General features: G+C 67.1%; 4 protein-coding genes across 10 annotated transcripts; 2 read left to right on the top strand and 2 right to left on the bottom strand.

The window, feature by feature from the left end:
* Positions 1 to 1037: 1037 nt before the first annotated feature.
* Positions 1038 to 4541, top strand: LOC129404907 (mitotic spindle assembly checkpoint protein MAD2B-like). Its single transcript, XM_055139328.1, has 8 exons — positions 1038 to 1089; positions 1180 to 1298; positions 1951 to 2022; positions 2564 to 2664; positions 3102 to 3196; positions 3626 to 3699; positions 3988 to 4080; positions 4199 to 4541. Exons 1-8 carry the CDS (start codon positions 1050 to 1052, stop codon positions 4238 to 4240), a joined length of 636 nt encoding a protein of 211 aa, XP_054995303.1. The 5' UTR covers positions 1038 to 1049; the 3' UTR covers positions 4241 to 4541.
* A 32-nt stretch (positions 4542 to 4573) lies between these two features.
* On the bottom strand, positions 4574 to 10463 carry LOC129398761 (F-box only protein 6-like). Of its 4 annotated transcripts, none has more exons than XM_055139324.1 (7): positions 10197 to 10463; positions 7983 to 8128; positions 7233 to 7524; positions 5841 to 5967; positions 5373 to 5468; positions 5044 to 5179; positions 4574 to 4908 (listed from the first exon to the last, which is right to left on the bottom strand). In XM_055139324.1, the coding sequence occupies exons 3-7, from the start codon at positions 7495 to 7497 to the stop codon at positions 4729 to 4731; spliced, it is 804 nt and encodes a 267-aa protein (XP_054995299.1). In that variant the 5' UTR covers positions 7498 to 7524; positions 7983 to 8128; positions 10197 to 10463; the 3' UTR covers positions 4574 to 4728. The 4 variants fall into 4 exon arrangements, with proteins under 4 accessions (XP_054995299.1, XP_054995297.1, XP_054995300.1 ...); XM_055139322.1 differs by lacking the exon at positions 10197 to 10463 and adding an exon at positions 9971 to 10078; XM_055139325.1 differs by lacking the exon at positions 7983 to 8128.
* A 259-nt stretch (positions 10464 to 10722) lies between these two features.
* Positions 10723 to 21058, bottom strand: FBXO44 (F-box protein 44). 4 transcript variants are annotated; one of them, XM_055139351.1, is made up of 7 exons: positions 20920 to 21058; positions 14741 to 15016; positions 12844 to 12970; positions 12596 to 12691; positions 12351 to 12486; positions 11395 to 11576; positions 10723 to 10863 (listed from the first exon to the last, which is right to left on the bottom strand). In XM_055139351.1, the coding sequence occupies exons 2-6, from the start codon at positions 15003 to 15005 to the stop codon at positions 11433 to 11435; spliced, it is 768 nt and encodes a 255-aa protein (XP_054995326.1). In that variant the 5' UTR covers positions 15006 to 15016; positions 20920 to 21058; the 3' UTR covers positions 10723 to 10863; positions 11395 to 11432. The 4 variants fall into 4 exon arrangements, with proteins under 4 accessions (XP_054995326.1, XP_054995324.1, XP_004607127.1 ...); XM_055139349.1 differs by lacking the exon at positions 20920 to 21058 and adding an exon at positions 16020 to 16170; XM_004607070.2 differs by lacking the exon at positions 20920 to 21058 and adding an exon at positions 15960 to 16121.
* FBXO2 (F-box protein 2) lies at positions 16666 to 23273 on the top strand. The gene is made up of 6 exons (XM_004607068.2): positions 16666 to 16824; positions 20792 to 21169; positions 21785 to 21914; positions 21985 to 22080; positions 22502 to 22637; positions 22854 to 23273. The coding sequence occupies exons 1-6, from the start codon at positions 16803 to 16805 to the stop codon at positions 22986 to 22988; spliced, it is 897 nt and encodes a 298-aa protein (XP_004607125.2). The 5' UTR covers positions 16666 to 16802; the 3' UTR covers positions 22989 to 23273.
* Positions 23274 to 24021: the final 748 nt, after the last annotated feature.

Raw genomic sequence — 24021 nt, 5'->3', positions numbered from 1 at the left:
TGCAGGACAGAGGGACCGAGGCCTGCGACAATGGCAGAGAAGAGGCTGGTGAGGGAGACCTGCCCCAGCCCAATCAGCAGCCGGAGCACTGTAAGGGGGCCCATGCGGGCCGAGGCCTGGGGTGGAGAGTGACCCCCCAGCCTCAGCGTTCTAGGGCTGCCCAGACATGGAGGCTCTACAAGGCCACGAGACGCCAGGGAACCCGCGGGCCCTCTCTGCCAGCTGTGTTTACCAGTCAGGCCTCGGTGGAGGGCGGGGCGCGGGGGGCGTCAGGGCGGCGAGGGCCCGATGGTGATGCTACTGTTGGTGACCCTGGGACCGTACCAGCCGGCCCAGTAGTGAGTGTCCACGCCGCCGTGCTGAAACCAGATGTAACGGACGCCCGGCGGGTAGTTGGAGAAGGTGTGGGAGACCTGGGAGGGGTGGGGGTGGGGGGCGGGCAGGGGTGGGCAGAGGAGGGAGAGAGGTCAGGGCGCCCTCCCCGTGGGCGGCACTGCCTGGGTGGTCAGCGAGGACAGGCTGCACCAGGCATCAGCAGAACTGCATCGCCCCCTTGCTCTGCCTCAGTTTCCTCATCCGTCAAGCAGAGCAACATCCTGCTGGGAGAGCTGCAGCCCGAAGGGTCCTCAGGCACTCTGGCAAGTGGTCAGCACCACAGCTGGGCACCAGGATCCGGCTGGTACCAGGGCAGGGGGTGGCAGGGGCGGCGCGGTGTTTCCCTCCAGACAGGGGCCGGGGTCTTCGCCTCCCTTCTGTCCGGGCCTGCGGCCCCGCCGCCATGCTGGGTTTCGCGGGCACAGCCCCGACCTCGGCTGCACCCGGCTGGAGCGGGAGCCGCGGGCAGACGCCGCCCCTGGGCAGCTGGTGTCCCCAGACCATGGCCATGGCATGAGGGGTGGACCCACAGTAGCCCCGAGCCCGTGGGGAGCTGGCGCGGGGCCCCGGGATGGGGGTCAGTGAGGGGGGCGCTCCCGCCCGGTGACCCCCGGGGCGGCCCGGGCCTCTGCAGCCGGCCTCAGGCCTGTCCCACCCCCTAGGTGGCGGGAAGGATGACCACGCTGACGCGACAGGACCTCAACTTCCATCAAGGTAGGGCGCGGGGCGGGGCGGGGGGCTGGGCGCGCATGGGGCGGGGCGGGGCGGGCGGGTCCCCAGCGCCCCCCGCTTCTGCCCTGGCAGTGGTGGCCGACGTGCTCTGCGAGTTCCTGGAGGTGGCCGTGCACCTCATCCTCTACGTGCGGGAGGTCTACCCGGTGGGCATCTTCCAGAAGCGGAAGAAGTACAACGTGCCGGTCCAGGTGAGCGCCCGGACGGGCAGGGGTGCGTCGCCACGCCCCCTCTCCGGCCCGGCCCTGGCAGACAGTGGCCTCTCCTTGTGGGCGCGGCCCTCTTCGTCCCTCTCTCTGGGACCCCCCCTGCAGAAATCTAGGCGTCCGCCCTCAGATTCAGAGTGCCCCAGGGCCTGGTCACATGTGTGTTTTGTGGCCCTGGGGACCAGAGGGGGCCTTCTGCACGAGCGTGCCACTGGGCCACCCTGGGACCCCTGGTTGTGTTGAAATTATTCATGTAGTTTTTCGGGCCACACCTGGTGGTGTTTGGGGGCCAGAATCTGTGTATGGAATTGCTCCTGGCAGTGCTCAGGGGTCACTCCTGTCTGGCGCACGGGGTGGGCTGCGTGCCAGGCAGGTGTTTTAACCTCTGCACTGCCTGTCCGGCCCGTTTTAAGAAGTTCCTGAAACAGGCTTGGGGAGGGGACAGCTGTAGAAGTGAGTGAGGGCCCCTGCTCCTGTCCTCACTTGCCTGATGCTCACTGTCCCAGACCACTATGGGTGCAGCCCAAAGCATCAGCCCCTCTGGCCACAGCGGGTGCGAGGGGGCGCACAGGGCAAGGGGACAAAGAATCATCTTTTCCTGGGGACCCCACTGGTCATCATGGCTGTGTACGTACAGATGTCCTGCCACCCGGAGCTGAACCAGTATATCCAGGACACGCTGCACTGCGTCAAGCCACTCCTGGAGAAGGTCAGGCCCCGACCCTGCAGACCCCCACCCCTGCCCTCCGACCCTGCAGACCCCCACCCCTGCCCTCCGACCCTCTAGACCCCCACCCCTGCCCTCCAACCCTCTAGACCCCCACCCCTGCCCTCCAACCCCATATCCTCCATACACCTACTCCCTGTCCTCTTTCCCACCAGCCCTCTGAGCCTCGCAACCTCCTGGCCCCTCAGTCCCCCTCACCCGCCAACCCCCTGACCCTCAGCTCCCCAATCTCCCTCACCACAGCAGCCCGTTCTCTGCACACGAGGCCAGCACAGACCGCTGAGCAAGTGGGCATGTCGGGTGTGGGGGCCGGGGTCACCCAGGCTAGTGGAGTCGCTTCTCTCGAGACAGGTTCCTGCCTCGGAGACTTCTGGGTGCCCCTCACCCCTCGGTCCCAGTTTCCACATCCATGTGCGGGGGGCCGCGAGGGCCCTGCGGGGTCGTCTCGGGGCCCTGTGTCAGCCCCCGTCCTCCCTGGGAACCCCCCGGAGTCCTGAGCGTGCCCCCTCCGGGTCTCCCGCAGAACGACGTGGAGAAGGTGGTGGTGGTGATTCTGGACAAAGAGCACCGCCCGGTGGAGAAGTTCGTCTTCGAGATCACCCAGCCGCCCCTGCTGTCCATCAAGTGAGCGCCCGCCCCCCGCTTCCTCCCCCCGTGCAGCACCAGCGGGCGGGCGGCCCCTCGCAGTGCCCTCTGCTGAAGGCCTGTGAGCAGCGAGACCCCGGCCTGCGCAGGCGCGGGAGCCCAGGGCCCCCAGGGCAGGTGGCCGGTGGGAGGGGCAGCCCCCGGCCGGGCTGGGTGACTGGGCGCCCGAGGTGGACCCCCCTTGCTCAGGCGAGGCTCTCGGCCCCCTGGCCTGGGCCCTGGGGCGTGCGGGGGCTGGGCCGGGCCCGGGTTCTGCTGGATCTTGGTGGCCACTAGGCCTCAGCATCACCCAGGGCGCTGTACCCCCAGAAGTGCTCCAGGACAGCTGGGCGGGCCCTGAGGACCCTGGAGGGGCCGAGCTGCGGGGGGAAGGGCCGAGACCTCCGGTGCGTGACAGGAGCCCCTCCCCTCCCCAGCGCAGACTCCCTGCTGTCGCACGTGGAGCAGCTGCTCCGCGCCTTCATCCTTAAGATCAGCGTGTGTGACGCCGTCCTGGACCACAACCCCCCAGGTGTGCTCCTGCCCCCCTCCCCCTCCGGGGCAGCCCGTGGCTACTGTGGTTTGGTCTGCTCTTGGGACTGTTTGGCCACATCAGGCTCTACCTTTTCCTTCCTGCCCTTTTGTTTTCTGAGAGCCCACGGCCTCCAGGAAGCCTCCCTTGATTTCACCAGGCTCCAGTCTGTAGAATCTTCTGTTGCTTTTGGGCCACGCCTGACAGTGCGGCGGGGGAATACTCCCAGCTTTGTGCTCTTGGGGTGGGCCGCGTGGCGCCAGGGAGAGAACCCAGGCCTCGGGCAGGAAGAGCCTGTGCTTAGCCCACCCCTCCGGCCTTCCTGGCCGCGCCCCTGGTCGACTGGCTCCTCTGTGGGGCTGACAGGCTGGCTGGGGGGCGGGAGGGGGCAGGCCGGGGCGTCCAGCCTGACCCCACCCTGCCTCTCAGGGTGCACGTTCACGGTCTTGGTGCACACGCGAGAAGCAGCTGCCCGGAACATGGAGAAGATCCAGGTCATCAAGGTGAGGCTGGGCAGGGCCGTGGGGTGGTCTTGGGGCTGTCTATGGGCCAGGGGCCGCGGGGTGGTCTCAGGCTCTGTGCAGGTAGGGGTGCCCCCTCCTGCCTGCCACCCCCTCACCCGACTGCACACCTGTCCTGGCCCCACCCGGGCACGTGGCGCTGAGAGGCTTCGGCGCGTGGGGACGGGGTCCTGACCCCCAGTTTCCGAACAGGCACTTGGGCTTCTTCAGCCCCCTGGGTACCCGCCCGGCCCAGTCCCCTGCTGCCCCCTGACCCGGGTCCCTTCTCAGGACTTCCCCTGGATCCTGGCCGACGAGCAGGACGTCCACATGCATGACCCCCGGCTGATCCCCCTGAAAACCATGACGTCAGACATCCTGAAGGTGAGCGGCGAGGGCCGAGTCCTGGCCAGGTGATGAGGGCCTGGGCCGTGTCCAGCCCCTCCGTCTCCCCACTGCTCGAGGCCGTCCCCTGCACCCACGCTCTGCTCCTGTCCCCCAGATGCAGCTCTACGTAGAAGAACGCGCTCACAAGAGCAGCTGAGGGTGCTGCTCCCCGCTGACACCGCGTCTCTCGGACTCTGGGGGCCCCTGCCTGGCGCAGGGCCGCGGGGCCCCGATTCCAAGTGCTCTTACTGCCTCTGCGTCAGGCCCCGGACGCCAGCACAGGGCTGCTCAGGCCGGGGCCCTGCACGGAGGAATTCCTCCAGGAAGGCTGTGAAGGGTGCCGGGGCCCTGCTTTCTCGGCCCCCTGGGGTCTGGCCGGCCCACGCTGTCTCCAACACTGTGCTGTGAGTTGTTTCAATAAAGGGCCCCGTGGCCTGCGCCAGGGGCTCCCGGGGCGGGAGGGACAGAGCGACCCCTGACCCCCAGCCCAGGCAGTTTCTAGTGAAAATATTTATTGCAGCAAAACGTCGGCACGGGAGGGGCAACAGGGCACCACGGAGCACTGGCCTGCCGCGGGCAGGGCCCCCCGTGGGGACAGGACAGAACCTCTGCCGGAGGACGGGCCGCCCGGCAGGTCTGTGCAGCTCAGACAGGGCGGGCACTGTCCTCCGGGGCCGGGTTCAGGGCCTTCCTGGGGCTGACGGTGACGCTGCTGTTGGTGACGCGGGGCCCGTACCAGCCCGCCCAGTACTGGGTGTCCCGGCCCCCGTGCTGGAAGAGAACGTGGCGCACGCCGGGCGGGTAATCCGAGAAGGTGTGCGAGACCTGGGCGGGGGGAGGGCAGGTGGCCGTGAGGCCCCGGGGCAGGGACAGTGCAGGGACCACTCAGCCCGAATGGGACAGCGCCGCGCCCTGCCCAAGGCTCCGGGCAGGAGGACTGAGGCCGGGCGGGGAGCTCACCTCTGTCCACTTGGCGTCGTTCCACTGGTCGATGGTGACGGGTGGGGGCTCGAAGGAGGCCAGGGTGATGTAGTCGGCCGAGGTCAGGTGCACGCGCAGCTCATAGGTGCAGCCGCAGTCTGCTCGGGGCGCGAACCTGAGGCGGGCGCCAGCGCTCAGGGCTGGGCCCGGGGAAGCAGGGACCCCTCTGCCGCCTCCGGGCACCTTGGCATCAGGGAGCGCCCCGGCGAAGGGGCTGGCCCTGGGCTCGGCTGGAGAGGGGGTGGGCGGGGAAGGCCAGGGGCAGGGAAGTGGCTGGAGGCACGGGGGTCTCTGCGGGTGCCCATTACCAGTCCTTCACCACAATGTCCGGCCGGTACTGGTCCAGCAGCTCCTCCCAGTAGCCCTTGGCTCTGAGGTCCACCAGCTGCGACTTGAGGCACAGCCTGCAGCGGGGGAGGCAGAGGGCGAGGGGGAGGCTGGTGGCTGGCATTACCCCCTCCTCTCGCCCGCTCCCCCACGGACCCCGCAGGCCTGTGACCTGACCCCGCCCAGCTGCTGGGCACTCGGGTTCCCATCTGCAGTAAGTGTGACCGCTGATTCATCCTCCGGCTTACAGCCCCCGGGGACGCGGCTAATCCAGCTCCCCGCAGGAGCGGCCCGCACCAGCCCCTGGACTCTGGGCCTCTGGGCTGCCTCCCGTCCCCGAGGCCCAGCCCCTGGGCTGCCTCCTGAGCCAGGCAGCAGAGGGCCCCAGTGGGGTTGGGACCCTGACCTGCCCCCCTCGCATCCCCGGCGCCGGGCCCTGCATGTCTTACTCAAAGGATGTGACGAAGTACTTCTTGACTTGGTTGTTGGGAAATGCATCTCCGTGCTCCCCGGGCAGCGTCTCCACCTTCCACTCGTCACCCCCATTGATGTCGATCTGCCAGGACGCCAGCCCCTCTAGGGACACCAGCCAGTCAGCCCGGGCCCGGGCCCGCTCCCATCTCAGGGGTGCCCTCCAGCACCCTCCAGCTGCAGCGCTGAACTTGAACTAGAAGGGCGAAAGTCCCCTCCCTCCAGAGGTCAGGATCCCTGATGCCCCCTTCCCCGGGTGGGTGTGGGGGGTCCAGGGCTCAGGAGGCAGCTACTCTGCCCCAGTTCCTGCACCCCAGGGCGGAGGGCCAGCCTCTGATGGCCACGGGGCCCCTTGCCCCCTGCCCCCAGCCCAGCAGGCCGAGAGACCCATTTCTGGCGGCTAATGGGGCTGAGTACAAGCTCTGTGTCTGGGAGACCGGGGTCCGCCACAGCACTGCAGAGCCCCCCAGCACCGCTGGGAGCAGCCCCTGAGCACCCCCACGGGGTAGCCCCCAGCCATAAAGGGACAGAAGTCTGTCCTTAGGAAACAGGCCTTTCTAGAACATTCATCAGGAGTGCTTTTCCAAGTGCCTCCTTTGCCCCCTGAACTAGGTGTCCCTCCGTACTCCCCCGGTGGCCCGAACCCTCCATCCATCCCCCACCCCGAGAGAACCGAGGGATCAGAGGAACCCAGGAGCCCCGGGGATCAGGATGTGGCCCGGCTGCTGGGAAGGGCAGGCTGGGCAGTGTCCACAGGAGAAGGGCGGCCACTGTGGGTCCCTGAGCAGGGCAGGACCAGCCCGCACAGCTGCTGCAGTTCTGGGTCTTTGCGTAGGACTCTCACGGAACACGTTAGTGCCTCTGAAAACGGGGCCAGCCCTAATTATGTCACCAGGTCCTGAGAGCCCCCTAGGAATTAAAAAAAGAGGACAGCTAAGGGACGGTGGCCACGGGCGAGGGAGGCCCAGGGGCAGATACCATCCATCAGGTTCCTGGAAAGAGAAATGTGTGGCCCGGGGAAAAAAAGAAGGAAAGAGACTGATAAGGTGGTTCTCGGGCCGGAGTACAGCGGGGAGGGCCCTGCCTTGCACACACCGAGCCGGGGTCGATCCCGAAACCCCGTGTGGTCCCCCGAGCACCGCCAGGATTATAAATCCCGAGCTCAGGGCCAAGGTAACCCCTGAGCATTGCCAAGTGTGGCCCCCAAAACCAAGTTTTGGCTGATGGGAAGAGCTTCAGGAAGACGGAACAGAGGTGGGGAACACTGGTGGGGGCAGGGCAGGGCTCGGAACTGGGATGGGAGGGAGGAGGGGGAGGTCGGCAGCAGGGAGGGGTGCGAGGGAACATTCCGGCGCCCACCGGTTCCTCACCTTCCGCGCACGGGTTGCTGATGAGATTCCGGTGGAGGGTGGACAGGAAGTAGAAGATCTTCCAGTCCGTCACGGGCTGGTCGCCCTCCTCGACGACGTAGCCCTCTCGCAGGCACTTGCGCTTCCACAGGGTCACCACGTCGATGAGGTCGCGCCAGAGGCTGCAGACGGGCCGGCAGCGCAGCAGCAGCTGGCGGGCCGGCACGTGCGTGAACACCTCCAGCAGGATGTTCTCCGGCAGCTCGTTGATGTTCACCTGGGCCATGGCGGGGCGCCGGGAGCACACGCGGGCCTGGGGGAATCAGGTGATCGTCCCTGACCAACGGGGTCGCTCCAGGGGGCCCAGGAACCGGCTAACGCACCCACCTGTCTGGCAAGTGTGAGGCCGCCCCCAGCACCCGCCACGGCCCTGGGGCTCTGCCACCTGCGCCCCCTAATCCCTGCAGCCACACACCTCCTCCAACCCCGGGCAGGGGTGCGGGACCCTGTCGTCACATCAGCAGCAAAACGTGTGTGTGTGTGTGTGTGTGTGTGTGTGTAGGGGGGAACTGGCGGGAGAATGCAGCGGTAAGGCGCTTGCCTTGCACACAGTTGCCCTGGGTTCGCTCTCTGGCACCCCGTAGGGTCCTCCTTGAGCACTGAGCTACGAGTAAGGTCTGAGCGTGGCCCACACAAAGTGTAAGGGACAGATTCCCAGAAACTTCCTACTCTCTAACCTAACAGGGTTTTGGGGAGGGTGTTGGGGCACACCTGGCCGTGCTCAGGGTCTACACGGGGTGCAGGAATCGAGCCAGGATGGGCCGCATGCAAGGCCAGAGCCCTGCCCGAGGCAGCGTCTCTCTGGCCTCTGCTGTCACTGTTCCTCTGTGCGAAACTGTCCCTTTGCCCTTCGGGCCCTGAAAACACAGACCGCAACCATGTCTGAGAGACCGTGATAGAAATACGATTATAGAGCTAGGAAACAGTTCGGTAAAAGAATCCCGACATTCTTTTTTCTTTTAAAGGGTAATTTTCAGGGGCTGGAGTGACAGCACAAATAGCGGGTAGGGGTTTGCCTTGCACACGGTCAACCTGGGTTCGAGTCCCAGCATCCCATAGGGTCCCCTGAGCACCACCACGAGTGATTCCTTGAGTGCAGAGCCAGGAGTAACCCCTGTGCATTCCCGGGTGTGACGCAAAAAGCCAAAAAAAAAAAAAAAAAGTAATTTTCAGTTGGTGGCACAAATAAACCAAGTTTTACACTTTGGCTCTTGGGCGCTCCCCGGCCTCCTGCGTGCAAAGCAAGTGCTCGGTTATCCCTGAGCCCGACGAGATTCTGGCCAAGGCAGCGTGAACTCTGGGTTTTGCCATAATGTCACTTTAATGCTGTGAGTTCACTTGGATCATAAAACCTTGGTTTTCCTTCCTGGGGGCCACGCCCGGCAGTGCTCAGGGGTCTCTCGGGGTGGGGCCTGAGGGATATGTGGGCCAGGGCCTGACTGCTAGCCACACCGCATGCAAGGCAAGTGCCCCACCCACTGAACCTGCTCTCTGGCCCCTGTAAGAACATTTCTGTATCTCCCAGATTACACCAAAGCCTCACGAGCAGTGGGGTCGGCGTGGAGAAAGATTCCCTTTGGCCCGGGAGTCTACGCACTCCCATCCTGGGTCTGGGCATCCGGCCCAGAAAACAAAAGCAGCTGCTCGTACCAATACAAGACTCAGTGGCCACTCAGTGACCAGCTGGGCAGCTGAGTCAAGGAGGGGCTGCCTGCGGGGCCTCGGCCAACTGCGCTGGGGAGCACTGCAGATGGGGGCCCACGGCATCTTCACCCAGCCAGCAGCAGGGTCGGTGCGCAGGTGGGCCTGGCCCAAGCCTGCCCTCGGCCACCTACCCTGAGCAGGACAGCCCGAGGGTTTGGGAAACAACAAACAGCCACGCCCGGGCCTGGATTTCACCGGCCGGCCTGGATTTCACCGGCCGGGAGGGAGCTGCAGGAATGCTGGGGGGAGGGGAGGGGAGGGGAGAGGGGAGGGGAGGAGGCCTGCTGGTCAGGTCTTTTTTTTTTTTCCTTTCTTTGGTTTTTGGGCCACACCCGGCAGTGCTCAGGCCTTACTCCCGGTTTTGCAACTCTGCAACTCAGGAATTAAATCCCGGCTCCGGGGAGCACGTGGGGTGGCGGGGCTCGAACCCGGGTCTGGCAGCGCAAGGCACGCGCCCTCCCCGCCGGGCTGTGCCCGGCTTTGCTGTTTCTCAGAAGGGACCCGGAGAGTCCCTTCGCGTGGGGCCGTGCCCGTGCACGCGGGCCTCCGCCTAAATGCTCGGGCGGGGCGCTTCCTGCCCGCAGGGCCGCGCCCCGGGCTCCGCCCCGCGTACCCGCCGCCCGGGACGCCGCGGGGCACGCGCCGCGGGAGGAGAAGGAGGAGGGAACCCCCCTCGCCCTCCCCGACCTCCAAGCCCCCCGGGAGGCCGCCTCGCACCCCAGCCCCCGCCACCCCGCTGCCCAGAGCCGGGCCCCGCGCCCCCCGCCCCGGCCCGACGCGCGGGGCGCGCCCGTTTCTCCAACGAGGGGAGCGTAACCTCGGGATCCCCTTGCGCGGGGTCCCGGCGGGGGTCTCCGACCAGCCCCGCGCGCGGAGCCACCCCAGGAGCGGGCCCGGAGGTCCACGCACGCCGCCCAGCGGCCGGGCCCGGGGGACGGCGCGTGGCCGGCCCCGCGGGCCCCGCTAACGCCCCACCCGCCCGGCCAGACCCCGACCTGGGCGCCGGCGGGACCCCCGCGGGACCGGCGCTCCGGGGGGGCCCTGACGCCGCGGCCGCAGCACCGTCCTGCGAGGCCCCGCCCCGGCGCGTCACGCGCGCGCCCCGCCCGCCCCGCGCGGCCCGGGCGCGAGCCGCCGCCGGCCGGGACCCCGCGCGCGGCCCGGACCCCGCGCGCGGCCCGTCCCCCGCCCGCCCGGGGCGCCCCCGCGCGGCCCCCCGACCTGCTCGCCGGAACTCGGGCTCCCGCGCGGACGGCGGCGGACGCGCAGGCCCGGGCGCCGGCGTCTCCTACAGCCTCATTCCTGGTTCCGGAGCAGCCGGGGCGGACGTGGGGCCGGTCCCCGCCCCGGCCGCGGCCCCTCCCCGCTGACCCGGGCCTGCGGGGCGGCTCCCACCTGCCCCAGGGCTCGGCCAGACCCTCGGCCCGGCCACCCTGCGCGTCCTCCGCGGAAAGCGGGGCGCGTTCTGGCCTTGCGGCCGGCCGCGTGCAAACCTGCGGCTTCGCGCAGTGTCTTCAGGCTCTTGGCAGAGACGCGGGGCGGAAGCGCGAGGGCGCAGAGCTGCTCCCCAGCCTGGGCGCCTTCTATCCGGGGCCGGCCCGAGCCCCAGGATGCTGGACCGGACCGGGGTCGACTCCCATTCTGGGGTGCCAGCCCCTCTCCACCCCTGCTGGCCGGCTGCGGGTCTGGGCAAGGCCCCCCTCCCCCGCTGAAGTTTGCCCTTGCACCAGAAACCAGAGGCACAGGGGGCTGGGAACACCTTTTATTGGGATGCACACAGCAGGGGTGGGGTCCAGACACCGTGTCCTTCCGACCGCGGGGACAGGTCAGCGTGGTCCAAGGTGGGCGAGGGCCGTGACATGTTCTCCAAGCCCCGGGAAGCCTGGCCCTGGCATGGAGGTGACGAGGGATACCTGAAAATCTCCATCCACCCAGCTCCCAGACCGCCCTCCCCTGTGTCCCCTTGCCCTGACCTGTCCCAGGTGACCAGGTGCAGAAGCCCCCACAGGGTAGCTGTCAGCCCTCCCCCCTCCCCCCTGCACTGGAGCCCGAAGCTGCCCCTATTGTCACCAGGGCTACTCTCCGGCCACCCCCTTTGACCAGACGGAGTGTGTAGCATGGCACGAGTGTGCTGAGGGGGACCAGGCCTGGTCCCTTCTGGCACCAATGTCTGGCTGGGGGCGGGGGTGCAGGACAGAGGGACCGAGGCCTGAGACAATGGCAGAGAAGAGGCTGGTGGGGGAGACCCGCCCCAGCCCAATCAGCAGCCGGAGCACTGTAAGGGGGCCCATGCGGGCTGAGGCCTGGGGTGGAGAGCGACCCCCCAGCCTCAGCGTTCTAGGGCTGCCCAGACGGGGAGGCTCTGCAAGGCCATGAGACGCCAGGGAACCCGCGGACCCTCTCTGCCAGCTGTGTTTACCAGTCAGGCCTCGATGGAGGGCGGGGCGCGGGGGGGCGTCAGGGCGGCGAGGGCCCGATGGTGATGCTGCTGTTGGTGACCCTGGGACCGTACCAGCCGGCCCAGTAGTGAGTGTCCACGCCGCCGTGCTGAAACCAGATGTAACGGACGCCCGGCGGGTAGTTGGAGAAGGTGTGGGAGACCTGGGAGGGGTGGGGGTGGGGGTGGGGGGCGGGCAGGGGTGGGCAGAGGAGGGAGAGAGGTCAGGGCGCCCTCCCCGTGGGCGGCACTGCCTGGGTGGTCAGCGAGGACAGGCTGCACCAGGCATCAGCAGAACTGTATCGCCCCTTGCTCTGCCTCAGTTTCCTCATCCGTCAAGCAGAGCAACATCCTGCTGGGAGATCTGCAGCCCGAAGGGTCCTCAGGCACTCTGGCAAGTGGTCAGTACCACAGCTGGGCAGCAAGGACCAGTCGCGCGGGAACCACAGGCCACGTGATCACAGGAGTCCGAGGCGGGCACCGGCCACCGTCCAGGGCAGGTTCTAGGGTCCAGGCCCTCTCCAGCGCCGGGCAGCACTGGCCTGGATCAGGAACTGGCACACCACGGCCTCGGGACCCACTGCCTATTTTTATCAAGTTTTATTGGAACACAGCTATCTGCATTTGGTTACATTGTCTAAAGCTACTTCCATTAACACAAAGACAGCACTGAACAGATACGACAGAATCATCTGCACAAACTGAAATTCTTCTTCCAACCCCCCATCTGAGCCTAAAATCCTTACCTGGGGCCTTTTTTAAGCAGGAACAATTAATAATAGGAACAAGGAACAACAGCAAATGCCTTGACCCCTGCGGGTCTGAAGGGACCGTCACCCTCTCTCTGCGGGGCCTCGGACACGCTCAGCGCTGAGAGCTGGCACGGCGGCTGCAGCTGGGGGCAGCGTCCCCCCCTGCCCCTGGGACAGGACACACACCTCCCGCCACTTGGCGTCGCTCTTTTTCTGGATGGTCGCGGGGTCTGGCTGGAAGGTACCCAGAGGCGCGTGCGCGGACGACAGCAGCTGGACGCACAGCTGGTACTTGGACCCGCAGTCTGGCCTGGCCGCGAACCTGCAAGCAGAGGGGCCAGCCGGTCAGGGCCTGGGAGGTGGGGGGCAGGGTGGGGGGCGGGGCGCCGGAGTGGCAGCCCCCCCCCCAGCCCCTCGCCCCAGGCACTCACCAATCCTTGACCTCGATGTCCGGCCGTGTGGTGTCCATCAGCTCCTCCCAATACCCTTCGGCCTTGAGGTCCACCACCTGGGACTTGAGGCAGGTGCTGGGCGGGGGGGCACGCAGGGGAGCAGTGGGAGGGTTTGGGGCTCATCACTAGGGCCCTGGGGGGCTAGGACGGCCTGTCCCCGAGCGGGAGAGGCCCCAGGATGGAGTGACCTGGGCTTACCCGCCCCACCCTCGGGCCTTGTATCTTACTAATAAGAAGTCACGAAGTATCTCTTGACCTGGTCATTGGGGAATTCCTTCCTCTGGTCTCCGGGCAGGTTCTCCACCTTCCACTCGTCCCCTCCGTTCACGTCCAGGCTCCAGAATTCAAAGCCCTCTGTGGGGAGACAGGGGTCCCCGCGTCAAAGGGTGGCCCCTCCAAGGTTACCGGTAGCCCCAGAGCCCGCCTCCCATTAGCTGCTACCCGCGCATCCCCAGCCCAGGTCCCAACACTGCCCCCCAGTGAAACCAGTGGAGCCTGGCTTCCCAGCTGTGTCATCAGTGGGCTGTGTGACCCCAGGTAAATGGCTTTACCTCTCTGCACCTTGGTTTGTCTTCCACGGACTGGGCTCAGAGCAAGGGCTGTGCAGGTTTTTTCATTATTTTTTTTTTGGGGGGGAGGGGCACACCTGGCAATGCTCAGAGGTCACTCCTGGCTCTGCACTCAGGAGAAACTCCTGCTGGTGCTCAGGGGACCATACGCAACGGTGGGGATCAAACCCAAGCTGGCGTATGCAAGGCGAATGGCCCACCTGCTGCACTATAGCTCTGGCCCAAATCACTATTTTATTTTGCGGGTGTGGGAGCGGGGAGGTTGGGCCACACCCAGCAATGCTCAGGGAACACTCCTGCCTCTGCACTCTGGAACTACTAGTGGAGCTCTGAGACCATAGGGGCTGCTGGGGATCAAACCGGGGCTGGCTGCGTGCAAGGCAACGGCCCTTCCCAAGGTACTACCTCCAGCCCCTGTGCAGTTTTCTGTAAAGATCAAAAATAATAAAAAACACAAATATATATAATACATAAGTATATACTTTTATATATAAAACATTTATATATAAAATATATAAATTATGTATATATTACGGGGAGTTGGGTCAAAGCTGGCAGCGCTCAGGGATCATGCCTGGTGGGGCTCAGAGGCCCATATGGGGGTGTCAGGGATCGAACCCAGGTGGGCCTTGTGCAAGGCAAGTGCCCTTCCTGCTGTAGGGTCGCTCCGGCCCCCACACGTTCACCCTGAGAGAACCCTCTAGCAGGCTCTGGACTCCTCGGCCGGGATTTGGCGCAGGGACCGTACAGGATGACAGCAGCAGCTTAGGAGCGCGGCTGGCGGTGGGGGCGCGTCCAGGGCGGCAGACGTCAGAGACGCCAGAGCTGCTGCGTCATCACTCCGAAGCGTGGCCTGGGGCTGGACACCCAGGCTCCCACTGCAGCCCAGGGCCGAGCCCAGGTCAGGACAGAGCAGCAAAGAAGGGGCTGTGACCCCCTTACAGAGAACAGGGGGTCTCCCCTGCTGCCACAGGCAGGGCCCTTGGTACCCTCCGGGCCGGTGCCAGGACCAGCCGTGCAGTCTGGGAACCGGGCCAACAAAACACCAACTCTGATTTTCTGTATCTTGGGCACAGTTAGTCCCAACTGGCTGCTGACACTGAGTCCCAGGCAAGGTCACCAGGGAAACAAACAGTCTGAAGAGTGGGATAAGAAATGCCACTTGTGGGGCTGGAGCAACAGCACAGCAGGGTAGGGCGTTTGCCTTGCACGCAGCCAACCTGGGTTCAATTCTCAGCATCCCATAGGGTCCCCCGAGCACGGCCAGGGGTAATTCCTGAGTGCATTGTCAGGAGTAAACACTGAGCATTGTTGGGTGTGACCCAAAAAGCAAAAATAAATAAATAAATAAATAAGAAATGCCACTTGTGACCTCAGTTTGTGCATCTGAGAAATGGTTCTACGCCACCGTCCCCACCTTACAGGCCCACAGTGAGAGTGAGGGAGTGAAAGCACTAAAGGGCCTGGCCAGCAGGAGGTGCCGAGTACAGGGACAGTGTGTGTGTGTGGGGGGGGGGGGGGGGCGCGGGCGGGCTGACCCTGCTCCAAGCCGCACCTTCAGCGCAGGGGTTGTGCAGGAGATTCCGGCGCAGGCTGCGCAGGAAGTAGAAGACCTTCCAGTCGGCCACGGGCTGGTCCCAGTCCTCGGTGATGAAGCCCTCTCGCAGGCACTTGCGCTTCCACAGGGTCACCACGTCGATGAGGTCGCGCCAGAGGCTGCAGACCAGGCGGCAGCGCAGCAGCAGCTGGCGGGCCGGCACGTGCGTGAACAGCTCCAGCAGGATGTTCTCCGGCAGCTCGTTGATGTTCTCCACCGCCATGGCTGTGCCTCCTGGGGTGAGGGAGAGCTGTGCTAGGGGGCCACCGCGCCGGCCACCCGGGTTCCATCCCCAGCATCCCAGTGGGTTCCCCGCGCCCAGCCAGGAGTAACCCCTGAGCATCGCCGGGTGTGGACCAAAATATTTTTAAAAATTTAAAAATTAAAAAAAAATTTTTTTAATTGAAAAAAAAAAAAAGCTGCACTGGACACTGGCCTCTCTCCAGCAAGGCCGGGGTGGAGATCCCCGACCCGCTTCTGCTGTTTACTCTCTCTGGAGTCATGTGTCCGGGGGGGCCTTCGTGTCGTCCCCTGTAAAATGCAGCCAGCGAGGGGCTTAGCTCCTGGGGTGGGCTAACAGGAGCATCTGATACGGGATTTGTCAGTAAAGGTGAGTTCGTCCCCCTCATCCCCTGAGCTCTGAGTCTTGTTTACGGGCCACCCCGGCATGCCCAGGGCTTCCACTAGCCCTTGAGTTCAGGGACCACTCCTGGCGGGGGCTCGGGGGACCCCACGGGATGCCCGGGATCGAGCCCGGGTCGGCCCTGCCAGCGGTCCTGTCCCTGCGCCCAGGGCGCTGGTTTTGAGGGCTCCCGCACCACGGGCCTTGAAAGGAGGCTGCGGAGGCCGGGAGGGGAGCCAGGACCTGCCCAGAGGTCAGGGACACCGGCCCGGGGCAGGACGGAGCCCGAGTCCCGTGGTCCAGAGCCTTCTCTCCGTCCCCGTCCTCCCAAGTCAGAAGGCGGGGGCCCGTGGGGGGCTGCGCGGGGCACGCACCCCCGGCTCCGGGCAGGGCCCCAGGGCGCAGGCCTCGCCCTCCCGATCGCGGGGGGCGGCGGGAAAGCGCCTCCGCGCCCCCCGCCCCGCGCCGTGAGGGCTCCGGGGTCGCCGCCCGCCTCCCCCCACCCCGCGCCGGGCCTTCCAGGCGCGCCCCCCACCCGGCTCGGCGCCCGCGCACCAGTGGCAGCCCCAGCTCCGGCGCCTGGCCTGCGCCGCCCGGCCCCGCCGGCTCACGTACTCGCCGCGGCGCTCCCGGCACCCACTCCCACGGGCCCCGGCGCCCACCCCCACGGGCGCCCGCGCCGCTGCGTGACCCCGCTGAGACGCCGCCGAGGACGCCTGCGGGAGTCAGAGCAGACCCCGCCCCCGCCGGGCCCCGCCCCCAGGACCCCGGCCCTCCAATCGGATCTCGCCGCTCAAAGCCTGGCTCCAATCAGGTCCCGGCGTCGCTCAGGCCCCGCCCCCGAAGGCCGCCGGCCAGGCCCCGCCCCGCGCTGCTGCGGCTCGCTCTGTTCCCGCGTCGCGCTCCTACGTGCGGGGCCGGGGACGCCGACCCCACTCCTCGGCCCCGCGGCCACGTAACGTGCACGGTTACCCGGGGGCGCGTGTGTGGGGCGCCCCGACCCCCTCCCTCCGCCGGGCCCGCTGCCCGCATCCTCCGTTTGACCCCAGACTCTCCTTGCCCCCTTCGCCTCTTCCCAGCACCCACCCCAGGGGGACGCCGGGAGACGCGCCCCCTCCCCCCGCGATCGGACCCCCCCTAATAAAAAAAAAAAAGCAGAAAGCAAACACTGCTGACCTTTCCCAGCCTCCCGGTCGGCCGGGAAACGGGCGCGGGCCGGCGGGGCGGCGGGCGCGGGCGAAGGCGGGGCGGGGGCCGAGGGGCGGGGCGGGGGCCTTTAAGAGGCGCGGCCGCCGGCCCCGACCCAGACGCGGGCAGCGCCTGGACTCGCCGTCGCCGCCGGACACCGGCCGCCCCGCAGCGCTCCGGCCCCTCCTCTCGCGACCGCCCTGTGCAGCGATGGACGGAGACGGTGACCCAGGTAGCCGCCGCCGGACCCGCTCGCTGCAGCCAGGCGCTGCTTGCCACCCGGGCCGGGGCGGCGCGGCAAACTTCCACCCAAGCAGAAGCCCTTAGGAGCGCGGGGGGTGGTCTGGGGCCGGCAGGAGGGGAGGGAGGGAGGCTCGAGGGGGCCCTCGACCCGGGAAACCGCACGGGAGTGGCCCCCCTGCCTCCCTCCTGGCCCCCAGGGGCTGAGGACCCGCGCCCCGCGACTCGGGGGGAGGTGGCTGCCACCCGTCCTGCCCTTCATCAACTTCTGCTCGTCCGCCGCGCTCCGTGGCTTTCCTGGGGTTCCCGGTCTCTCCCCACCCGGGCCTTCCCCGGGCTCGCGTGTCCCGAGGCGCTGCCCTTCGCCCAGTGGCTGGACGCGGGAGATGGGGCAGGCGCCGGGCTTTGGGAGACTGCCCCGTCATCTTGTCTGGCACAGAGACCCAGCCCCCCAACCTGTCCTCGCCCGGGGCTGCGCCTGCAGGGGTGCCTGCTGAGTCAGGGGGAGCAGCCCTGCAGACTCCCCTGCAGAGCCCCCACCGCTGGCTCCTCGCAGACCCTGGTGTGTGCGTGTGTGTGTGTGTGTGTGCATGTGTGTGTGGCATGTACAGGGGTGGCACTGCCTAGGGACAGTCATGGGGCCAAGCCCCCTCTCGGCCCGGAAAACCCCAGCTTTGTCAGCTCCCCACCCATCCACAGGCCCTGGGCCACGCCCTTTCGAGGGTCCCCGAGGGGCTCCTCCTTTTTTCCAGGGCCCCCACCTATTCCCTGGACTCTGGGTCCAGCCCCCCGTGAGTGGAGGCCTGGCCCAGGAGAGCCAGATAACTTTCCGAAGGCAACAATGTGGGGGTTGTGTGGGTTCAAGCGGGGGGCGGGGGGCCCGTAACCAGATCTGGGGCCGGAGTGCCAGCCTGGGGCCAGGAGGGGGGACAGGGTGAGGTGCACCTTTCAGAGGAGCATCAGGTGTCCTGGGGCCAGGGCAGGGGGAGGGGGTGGCGAGGTGAGGACACGGGCCCGGCTCCCCGGAGAGGCCGGCGCTGGACAGCAGGCGGTACCCTCGCTCCTCTTCCTTCACCTCAGTCTGCTGAGTGGCCGAGGGACGTCAGCTAAGCCTCTCTGGGCCTGTTTGCCAAAGAAACCGAGGTGGCAGGGGCCGGAGCAATGACCCAGCGGGTAGGGCACTTGCCTTGCACGCGGCCAACCCGGGCTCAGTCCCCAGCACCCCAGATGGTCTCCCGAGCCCCGCCAGGAGTGATCCCTGAGTTCAGAGCCAGGAGTAAATCCGCGCCAGGTGTGGTGTGCACTGCCCACCCCCCCCAAAAAAAAAAACCCAAAGGTTCCCCAGATCCCACACCGCGGGGATGTGGCCAGAGCAGCTAGTGACGGGGTTGGAGGGCAGGTACTACGGCGGGGAAGCGCTCGCCGTGCACGCAGCTGGCCCAGGCTCGCTCCTCGGCAACCCCGGCCAGGAGGAACACCTGAGCACAGAGCCAGGAGTAAGCCCTGAGCACCGCCACGTGTGGCCCGGGGCAAAAGAAACCTGCCGGCGCTGAAGGGCGGTTGCTGTGTGGACGCGCTTCCCTAAAGGGGGCTGGCTGGGGGCTGGCTGGGGGCTCTGTGCGCCCCGGGGGCTGCCCAGGCTCCGGCCCCGCGCGCATGCGCGTCTGCGTGTGTGCGTGTGTGCTGCATGCGAGGAGGCAAATGGCCCCAGGGCTGGCCTGGGCTTTGCCAGCGCTGCCCCACGCACCCCCTCTCTGGGTCGGGAGACGCGGCGTCTCCCAAAGCGGCTCACTCTGCCCGCCCCCCTCCGGGACTCCCCCGCCTCTCCTTGTCTGCTAACTCGCGCTTGTGGCCGGGGTCCAGGGGACTGCAGCTCGCAGCTCCTCTACCATTCAGCACGGCCAGTCCCCTCCCCAGCGCGCGCTGAGTGACTAGGCTCCAGGGTGAACCCCGGGAGAGATCGTCCAGGGACGAGGTGCTTGCTTTGATGCATGTGGCAGACACCACTAGTGGTCCCTGAGCACAGAGCTGGGAGTAGTCTCCGAGCGTTCCCCCTACATACCAACCAAACAAAAAAAGATGGACAAGTCCCATTGTACAGATGAGGAAACTGAGGCAGGGGAGGAAAAAAGGCGAGGCTCCTGCTTCTGAGCTCTGACGCTCGCTGCAGGTCCCCCCCCCCCATCGAGGTCTCACAGCTCGATGGCTGGCTGGGCACCCACCTCGGGACATCAGCCCCATCTCCCTGCCCCCCCTTAGATCGCTGAGACCCCCATCAGTAGCAGCAGTGTGACCTTGGCCCTTGGCAGTGACACTTCACATCTCTGATCTGCACATCCGGCAGCACCCGAGATGACTTTGGGGGCCACACCCGACAGAGCTCGGGGCTTACTCCTGGCTCTGGGCTCAGATCACTTCTGGGGGCTGGGGGACCACAGAGGGTGCTGGGACTCGGACCCGGGCCAGGCACATGCAGGGTCAGCGCCCTCCCTGCGGGACCATTTCTCTGGCTCTGACTCTCGTTTGCATCCCACACCTGGTGGCACCATGCTCCTGGCTTTGTGCTCAGGGATCACCCTGGGGGACATGTGGGGTGCTGGGGGTCGAACTGGGGCATCGACACAACTGCCTTATCCCTGTGCTCTCAACGGGCCCATGCAAGCGAGTTTTTTGGAGGCGCAGGAGGTTATCCCACTGCTCTTATGCCAGCAGCCTGGGGTCACAGCCAGCTGCGACCCCTCATTGGCTAAGTGCTCCTGGCGGGCTCACCGCAGTCAGCTGGCCACAGCCTGAGGGAGGGACAACCTCGAGAGAGGCGGAGAGGCTTAAGGAGAAAACGAGATGGGGGAGGGGGAGACGAGCAAGCGACAGTGCAGCCGGGAGGGCACTTGCCTTGCACACAGCTGACCTGGGTTCGATCCCTGTACCCCATCTGGCCCCCTGAGCACTGCCAGGAATGATTCCTGAGCACAGAACCAGAGAGCAACCCCTGAACACCACCAGGTGTGCCCCCCCCCAAAAAAAAGAGCGAACAAGATGAAACTGCTTAAAATGGCACCTGACACTGAGTGCCCAGTAAATATTAGAAGCAGCCTGTGCCGGGCGGGGAGGCAGACGCCAGACGTGGGGAGGAGGCGGAGTGTCGGCCCTCCGGCCTTCAGCCTGAGAGCAGCGTTTTCAAGATATCATCCCCTAGGGCCGGAGACGGCACAGCAGGGCGGCTGACCCAGGTCCAACCCCCGGCATCCCATATGGCCTCCCAAGCCCATCAGGGAAGGTTCTGGAGCACAGAGCCCGGAGAAACCCCGGAGCACCACTGGGTGTGGCTCTTTTTTTTTTTTATTTGGGGGGGGTCACACCCGGCGATGCTCAGGGGTTACTCCTGGCTCATGCACTCAGGAATCACTCCTGGCAGTGCTCGGGGGGACCATATGGTATGCTAGGGATGGAACCCGGGTCTGCTGTGCAATGGCTCCAGCTCCTGGGTGTGGCCCTTTCACCACCCCCTCCACCCCTCTACCAAAAAAAAAAATCATAGCTAAGACAAGCTAGAAACGGCAGGTTGCAGGAGGATGCAGCGGAGGAAAACCCGAGAGGGTTTCTGGGAGGAGGTACCAGGGGCGAGGGGGTGGGAATTTAAGGGAGCCGCCTGCCACCTATAATAACATTAATCGCTATTGTGGGCCCGGGCAGGGGCCTGACTGCCCTGCGCGGGGAAATTGCGGCCTCGGAGACGGGTCTCAGGGCTTCAGGCCTGGTGGCCGCCGGCTCCCTGGGGCCTGCTCACCGCACCAGGCGCTGAGTCGCCCGAATTGCGACCCCAACCGCGGCGGTGGCGGTTGCGGTTGCGGCGGCGGCCGGGCGGGTGCCCGAGGGACCCGGGTTCTCTGCGGCCGCCGCGGGGGGGATGCTCTGCTGGGCGTCAGCACCCCAGCCCCCACCCGCTCCACCCCTGCCAGAGAGCGTGGCCCAGCCCGAGGAGGCCACCCCGGAGGAGGAGGCGGCGTGCACGGAGGAGCCGAGCGCCGGGGAGGAGCAGGCCGATGACGGGGAGGAGGCCGCGGAGGCGCCGGCCGAGGCCGCGTACCTGGAGGAGCTCCCGGAGCAGCTGCTGCTGCGCGTGCTGGCCGAGCTGCCCGGCGCCGAGCTGGTGCAGGCCTGCCGCCTGGTGTGCCTGCGCTGGAAGGAGCTGGTGGACGGCGCCCCGCTCTGGCTGCTCAAGTGCCAGCAGGAGGGGCTGGTGGCCGCGGGCGCCGAGGACCAGCGCGACCACTGGCAGCAGTTCTACTTCCTGAGCAAGAGGCGGCGCAACCTGCTGCGCAACCCCTGCGGGGACGGTGAGGGCCGCCCCGCGTCCCCGCGGAGCGCCATTGGCCCCCGGTCACGTGGGGACGGGGACACGGCCGCCCCCGCCCCTGCCCATCATGCTCGCGGAGCCCCCAGTGGAGCAGCGGGTCCGGGCGCAGATGCTCCTGCGTCCCGGGCGCGGATGCTCCTGCATCCCAGGCGCCTCCTGGTCCCGGTGCATCCGCGGGTCCCAAACAGAGTCCGCGTGGGGGTGGGCGCGATGAATTCAAACCCGCTGGCCGGGGGCTGGCAGTATCGTTTATGCTTTTTTTTTGGGGGGGGCAAGGCGGGGGTTGAGCCGCACCCGGTGATGCTCAGGGCTTACTCCTGGCTCTGCACTTCGGGGTCACGCCTGGCGGGCTTGGGGGACCCAATGGGGTGCCGGGGATCAAACCTGGGTCGCCGCGTGCAAGGCGAGCACCCTCCCGCCCTGCCAGCGCCTCGCCCTGGCTAGCTGCGTTTTCTAACCCACGGTACCACCACCCTCCCCGGGGGTCCGTTTCGCGGGTCCTCCCCGCCCCCCCCCCCGCCCCGAGGGAGCGAGCACGTGGGGACAGTCGCGGGACCAGCCCCTGCGGCCGGTGACCTGCGCCGCGCCCCGACAGAGGAGCTGGAGGGCTGGAGCGACGTGGAGCACGGCGGGGACGGCTGGCGCGTGGAGGAGCTGCCCGGGGACTGCGGCGCCGACTTCTGCCACGACGACAGCGTCAGGAAGTTCTTCGCCACCTCCTTCGAGTACGGCGCGGGCGGCCGCGGGGCGGGCGAGGGGCGCCCTTGGCCCGCGCGCTGACGCCGGTGTCCCCAGGTGGTGTCGCAAGGCGCAGGTCGTGGACCTGCAGGCGGAGGGCTACTGGGAGGAGCTGCTGGACACCACTCAGCCGGCCATCGTGGTGAAGGACTGGTGAGCCCGGAGGGGGAGTGCTGGGGACCAGCCCGGGGTGGGGCCCCCTGCGGTCAGGCCACGTGGCTTGCTGTCTGCGACCGACCACTACCTGGGACCCGAGGTTTTCTCGGTCGGTATTTGGGTTTGGGGCGACGCCCAGCGGTGCCCAGGGACTACTCTGGGTAGGGGCACGCCTGGCCCCGCTGGGGACGACACAGGCCGGGGATAGAACCGGGTCTCTGCCCTCCCCAGCTGAGTTTGAGCGGGCCCTGGCCCCAAGGGTGGGTGGGGCCGACCTGGGGTTCGGTCCTCGGCCTCGGACCTCCCGTGAAGCCTTTGCTGTCCGGCCTCACTCCCCCATCTGTGAAGCGGGCGTGCAGGGCTGTGCGCGTGACCTGTCCGGCCGCCCCGCCGCCACACGCTCCCTGCCCCGGCCTAGGTACTCGGGCCGCAGTGACGCGGGCTGCCTGTACGAGCTCTCGGTGAAGCTGCTGTCGGAACACGAGGACGTGCTGGCCGAGTTCCACAGTGGGCAGGTGGCCGTGCCGCAGGACAGCGAGGACGGCTGGACCGAGGTGATGCGTCAGGGCCGGGGGCGGGGCCGGCGGGGCGGGGCCGGAGAACGCCCCGCCCACCACGCCCGCCCATTTCCCCCCCTGGCAGCGATGCCCGGTGGGCGGGCCCGGGGGATCTGGGGGGGCGCACGCGAGCTGGTGGGCAGGCGGGAGGTGAGCACGCGGGTGCGGGTGGGGGGCCTAAGCCCGCCTCTCCCTCGTGCCCCGCCCCCCCAGATCTCCCACACCTTCACCGACTACGGGCCCGGCGTCCGCTTCGTTCGCTTCGAGCATGCGGGCCAGGACTCCGTCTACTGGAAGGGCTGGTTCGGGGCCCGGGTGACCAACAGCAGCGTGTGGGTGGAGCCCTGAGTGACCCCCCCCACCCGGCCCCGGCCCCTCCCCCATGCTGCCCTGGACCGCCTTAGTGGTAGCGCCACCCCCAACCCACCCTACTGCTCCCCGCCCCAACCCCCCGCCCAGGAGAAGGAGAGAGGGCATCGGCGTTGGCATCTAGGACATAAGATGGATTGAGGGCCTGGGCCCACCCGGAGTGTCCCTCCCCCATCCCTCCGCCCCCCCTTCCTCTGCCAGCTCAGTGCCTGCCCCCCAAAATTGGGCGCTCAATAAATCGTTTCTGTCCAAGGGAGCAATGAAGGAGCACGGGTGAATGAGCACCTCTCTCTCTCCATCCTGCTCGTCTCCAGGGCCCTTGGCCCAGACTGGAAAAATACTTGGTGCCCGTCCAGCTGCTCTGGTTTCCAGGGGCCCCGGGGCCAGCAGGAGCCGGCCAGTCCTGGGCCAGCTGGACAAAGGCTGGGATTGTGAGGCCATGGGGCTGCAGGCCGCCCTGGCGCCTGACTGACACCCAAGCCGCGCAGGGGCCGGGAGGGGCGCACTCACTGTCCCTCTGCCCAGTCCTTACCCAGGGTGAGGTGGCGGGGACAGGCAGCCCCCCTCCCCTGGGTGCCCCCGGGTGGGCTTGTGTTGCCCCGCCAGCGTCAGTCCGTGCCCGCCTTCCCTCTGTCCCGCCTGCTGGCGTCTGGATCTGACGGGCACTTTTGGCATCTGGGTCCCACCGTCATTTCCACTTTGAGGGTCCAGCTCTCGGGGCTGGCTCTGTGGCAGACACACTCTGGTCTCTGCAGGGCTCCGAAATCCAGCCCCTCCCCAGGCCTGCTGCTCTCCTGGGCGGTGGGTGACCGCTGGGTGCTGCCGCCACCCTCTGTTCCTTCGTGGTCCCATTCACTGTTTCTCCATACCTGAAGCCCCTGTCCAGGCCGGCCCCACTGCTGGCCCTGCAGTCTCAGCCCAGTGACCTAGACTCTCCCGGCCCCGGAATCAGCCACCTGGCCACAGAAAGGACGGGGCACCCCAGGAAGGGATCAGTCTCCTGACTTGGGGG

The sequence above is a fragment of the Sorex araneus genome, chromosome 5, assembly GCF_027595985.1.
Source record: "Sorex araneus isolate mSorAra2 chromosome 5, mSorAra2.pri, whole genome shotgun sequence".
In the NCBI taxonomy this organism is placed as follows: Eukaryota; Metazoa; Chordata; class Mammalia; order Eulipotyphla; family Soricidae; genus Sorex; species Sorex araneus.
This window is presented reverse-complemented; position numbering and strand designations above follow the sequence as displayed.

Excerpts from the sequence above, each read along its gene's own strand:
- FBXO44 (XM_055139351.1), bottom strand. The coding sequence starts at position 15,005 with ATGGCGGTGGAGAACATCAACGAGCTGCCGGAGAACATCCTGCTGGAG. Across the intron at positions 12,971-14,740 it reads GCACAACCCCTGCGCTGAAG|AGGGCTTTGAATTCTGGAGC; the intron begins GTGCGGCTTGGA and ends GTCTCCCCACAG. Across the intron at positions 12,692-12,843 it reads TACTTCGTGACTTCTTATTA|CACCTGCCTCAAGTCCCAGG; the intron begins GTAAGATACAAG and ends CCCCCCGCCCAG.
- LOC129398761 (XM_055139324.1), bottom strand. The coding sequence starts at position 7,497 with ATGGCCCAGGTGAACATCAACGAGCTGCCGGAGAACATCCTGCTGGAG. Across the intron at positions 5,968-7,232 it reads CAGCAACCCGTGCGCGGAAG|AGGGGCTGGCGTCCTGGCAG; the intron begins GTGAGGAACCGG and ends TGGTGTCCCTAG. Across the intron at positions 5,469-5,840 it reads TACTTCGTCACATCCTTTGA|GCTGTGCCTCAAGTCGCAGC; the intron begins GTAAGACATGCA and ends CCCCCGCTGCAG.
- FBXO2 (XM_004607068.2), top strand. The coding sequence starts at position 16,803 with ATGGACGGAGACGGTGACCCAG. Across the intron at positions 16,825-20,791 it reads GGACGGAGACGGTGACCCAG|AGAGCGTGGCCCAGCCCGAG; the intron begins GTAGCCGCCGCC and ends CACCCCTGCCAG. Across the intron at positions 21,170-21,784 it reads GCGCAACCCCTGCGGGGACG|AGGAGCTGGAGGGCTGGAGC; the intron begins GTGAGGGCCGCC and ends GCGCCCCGACAG.
- LOC129404907 (XM_055139328.1), top strand. The coding sequence starts at position 1,050 with ATGACCACGCTGACGCGACAGGACCTCAACTTCCATCAAG. Across the intron at positions 3,197-3,625 it reads CCTGGACCACAACCCCCCAG|GGTGCACGTTCACGGTCTTG; the intron begins GTGTGCTCCTGC and ends CCTGCCTCTCAG. Across the intron at positions 4,081-4,198 it reads TGACGTCAGACATCCTGAAG|ATGCAGCTCTACGTAGAAGA; the intron begins GTGAGCGGCGAG and ends CCTGTCCCCCAG.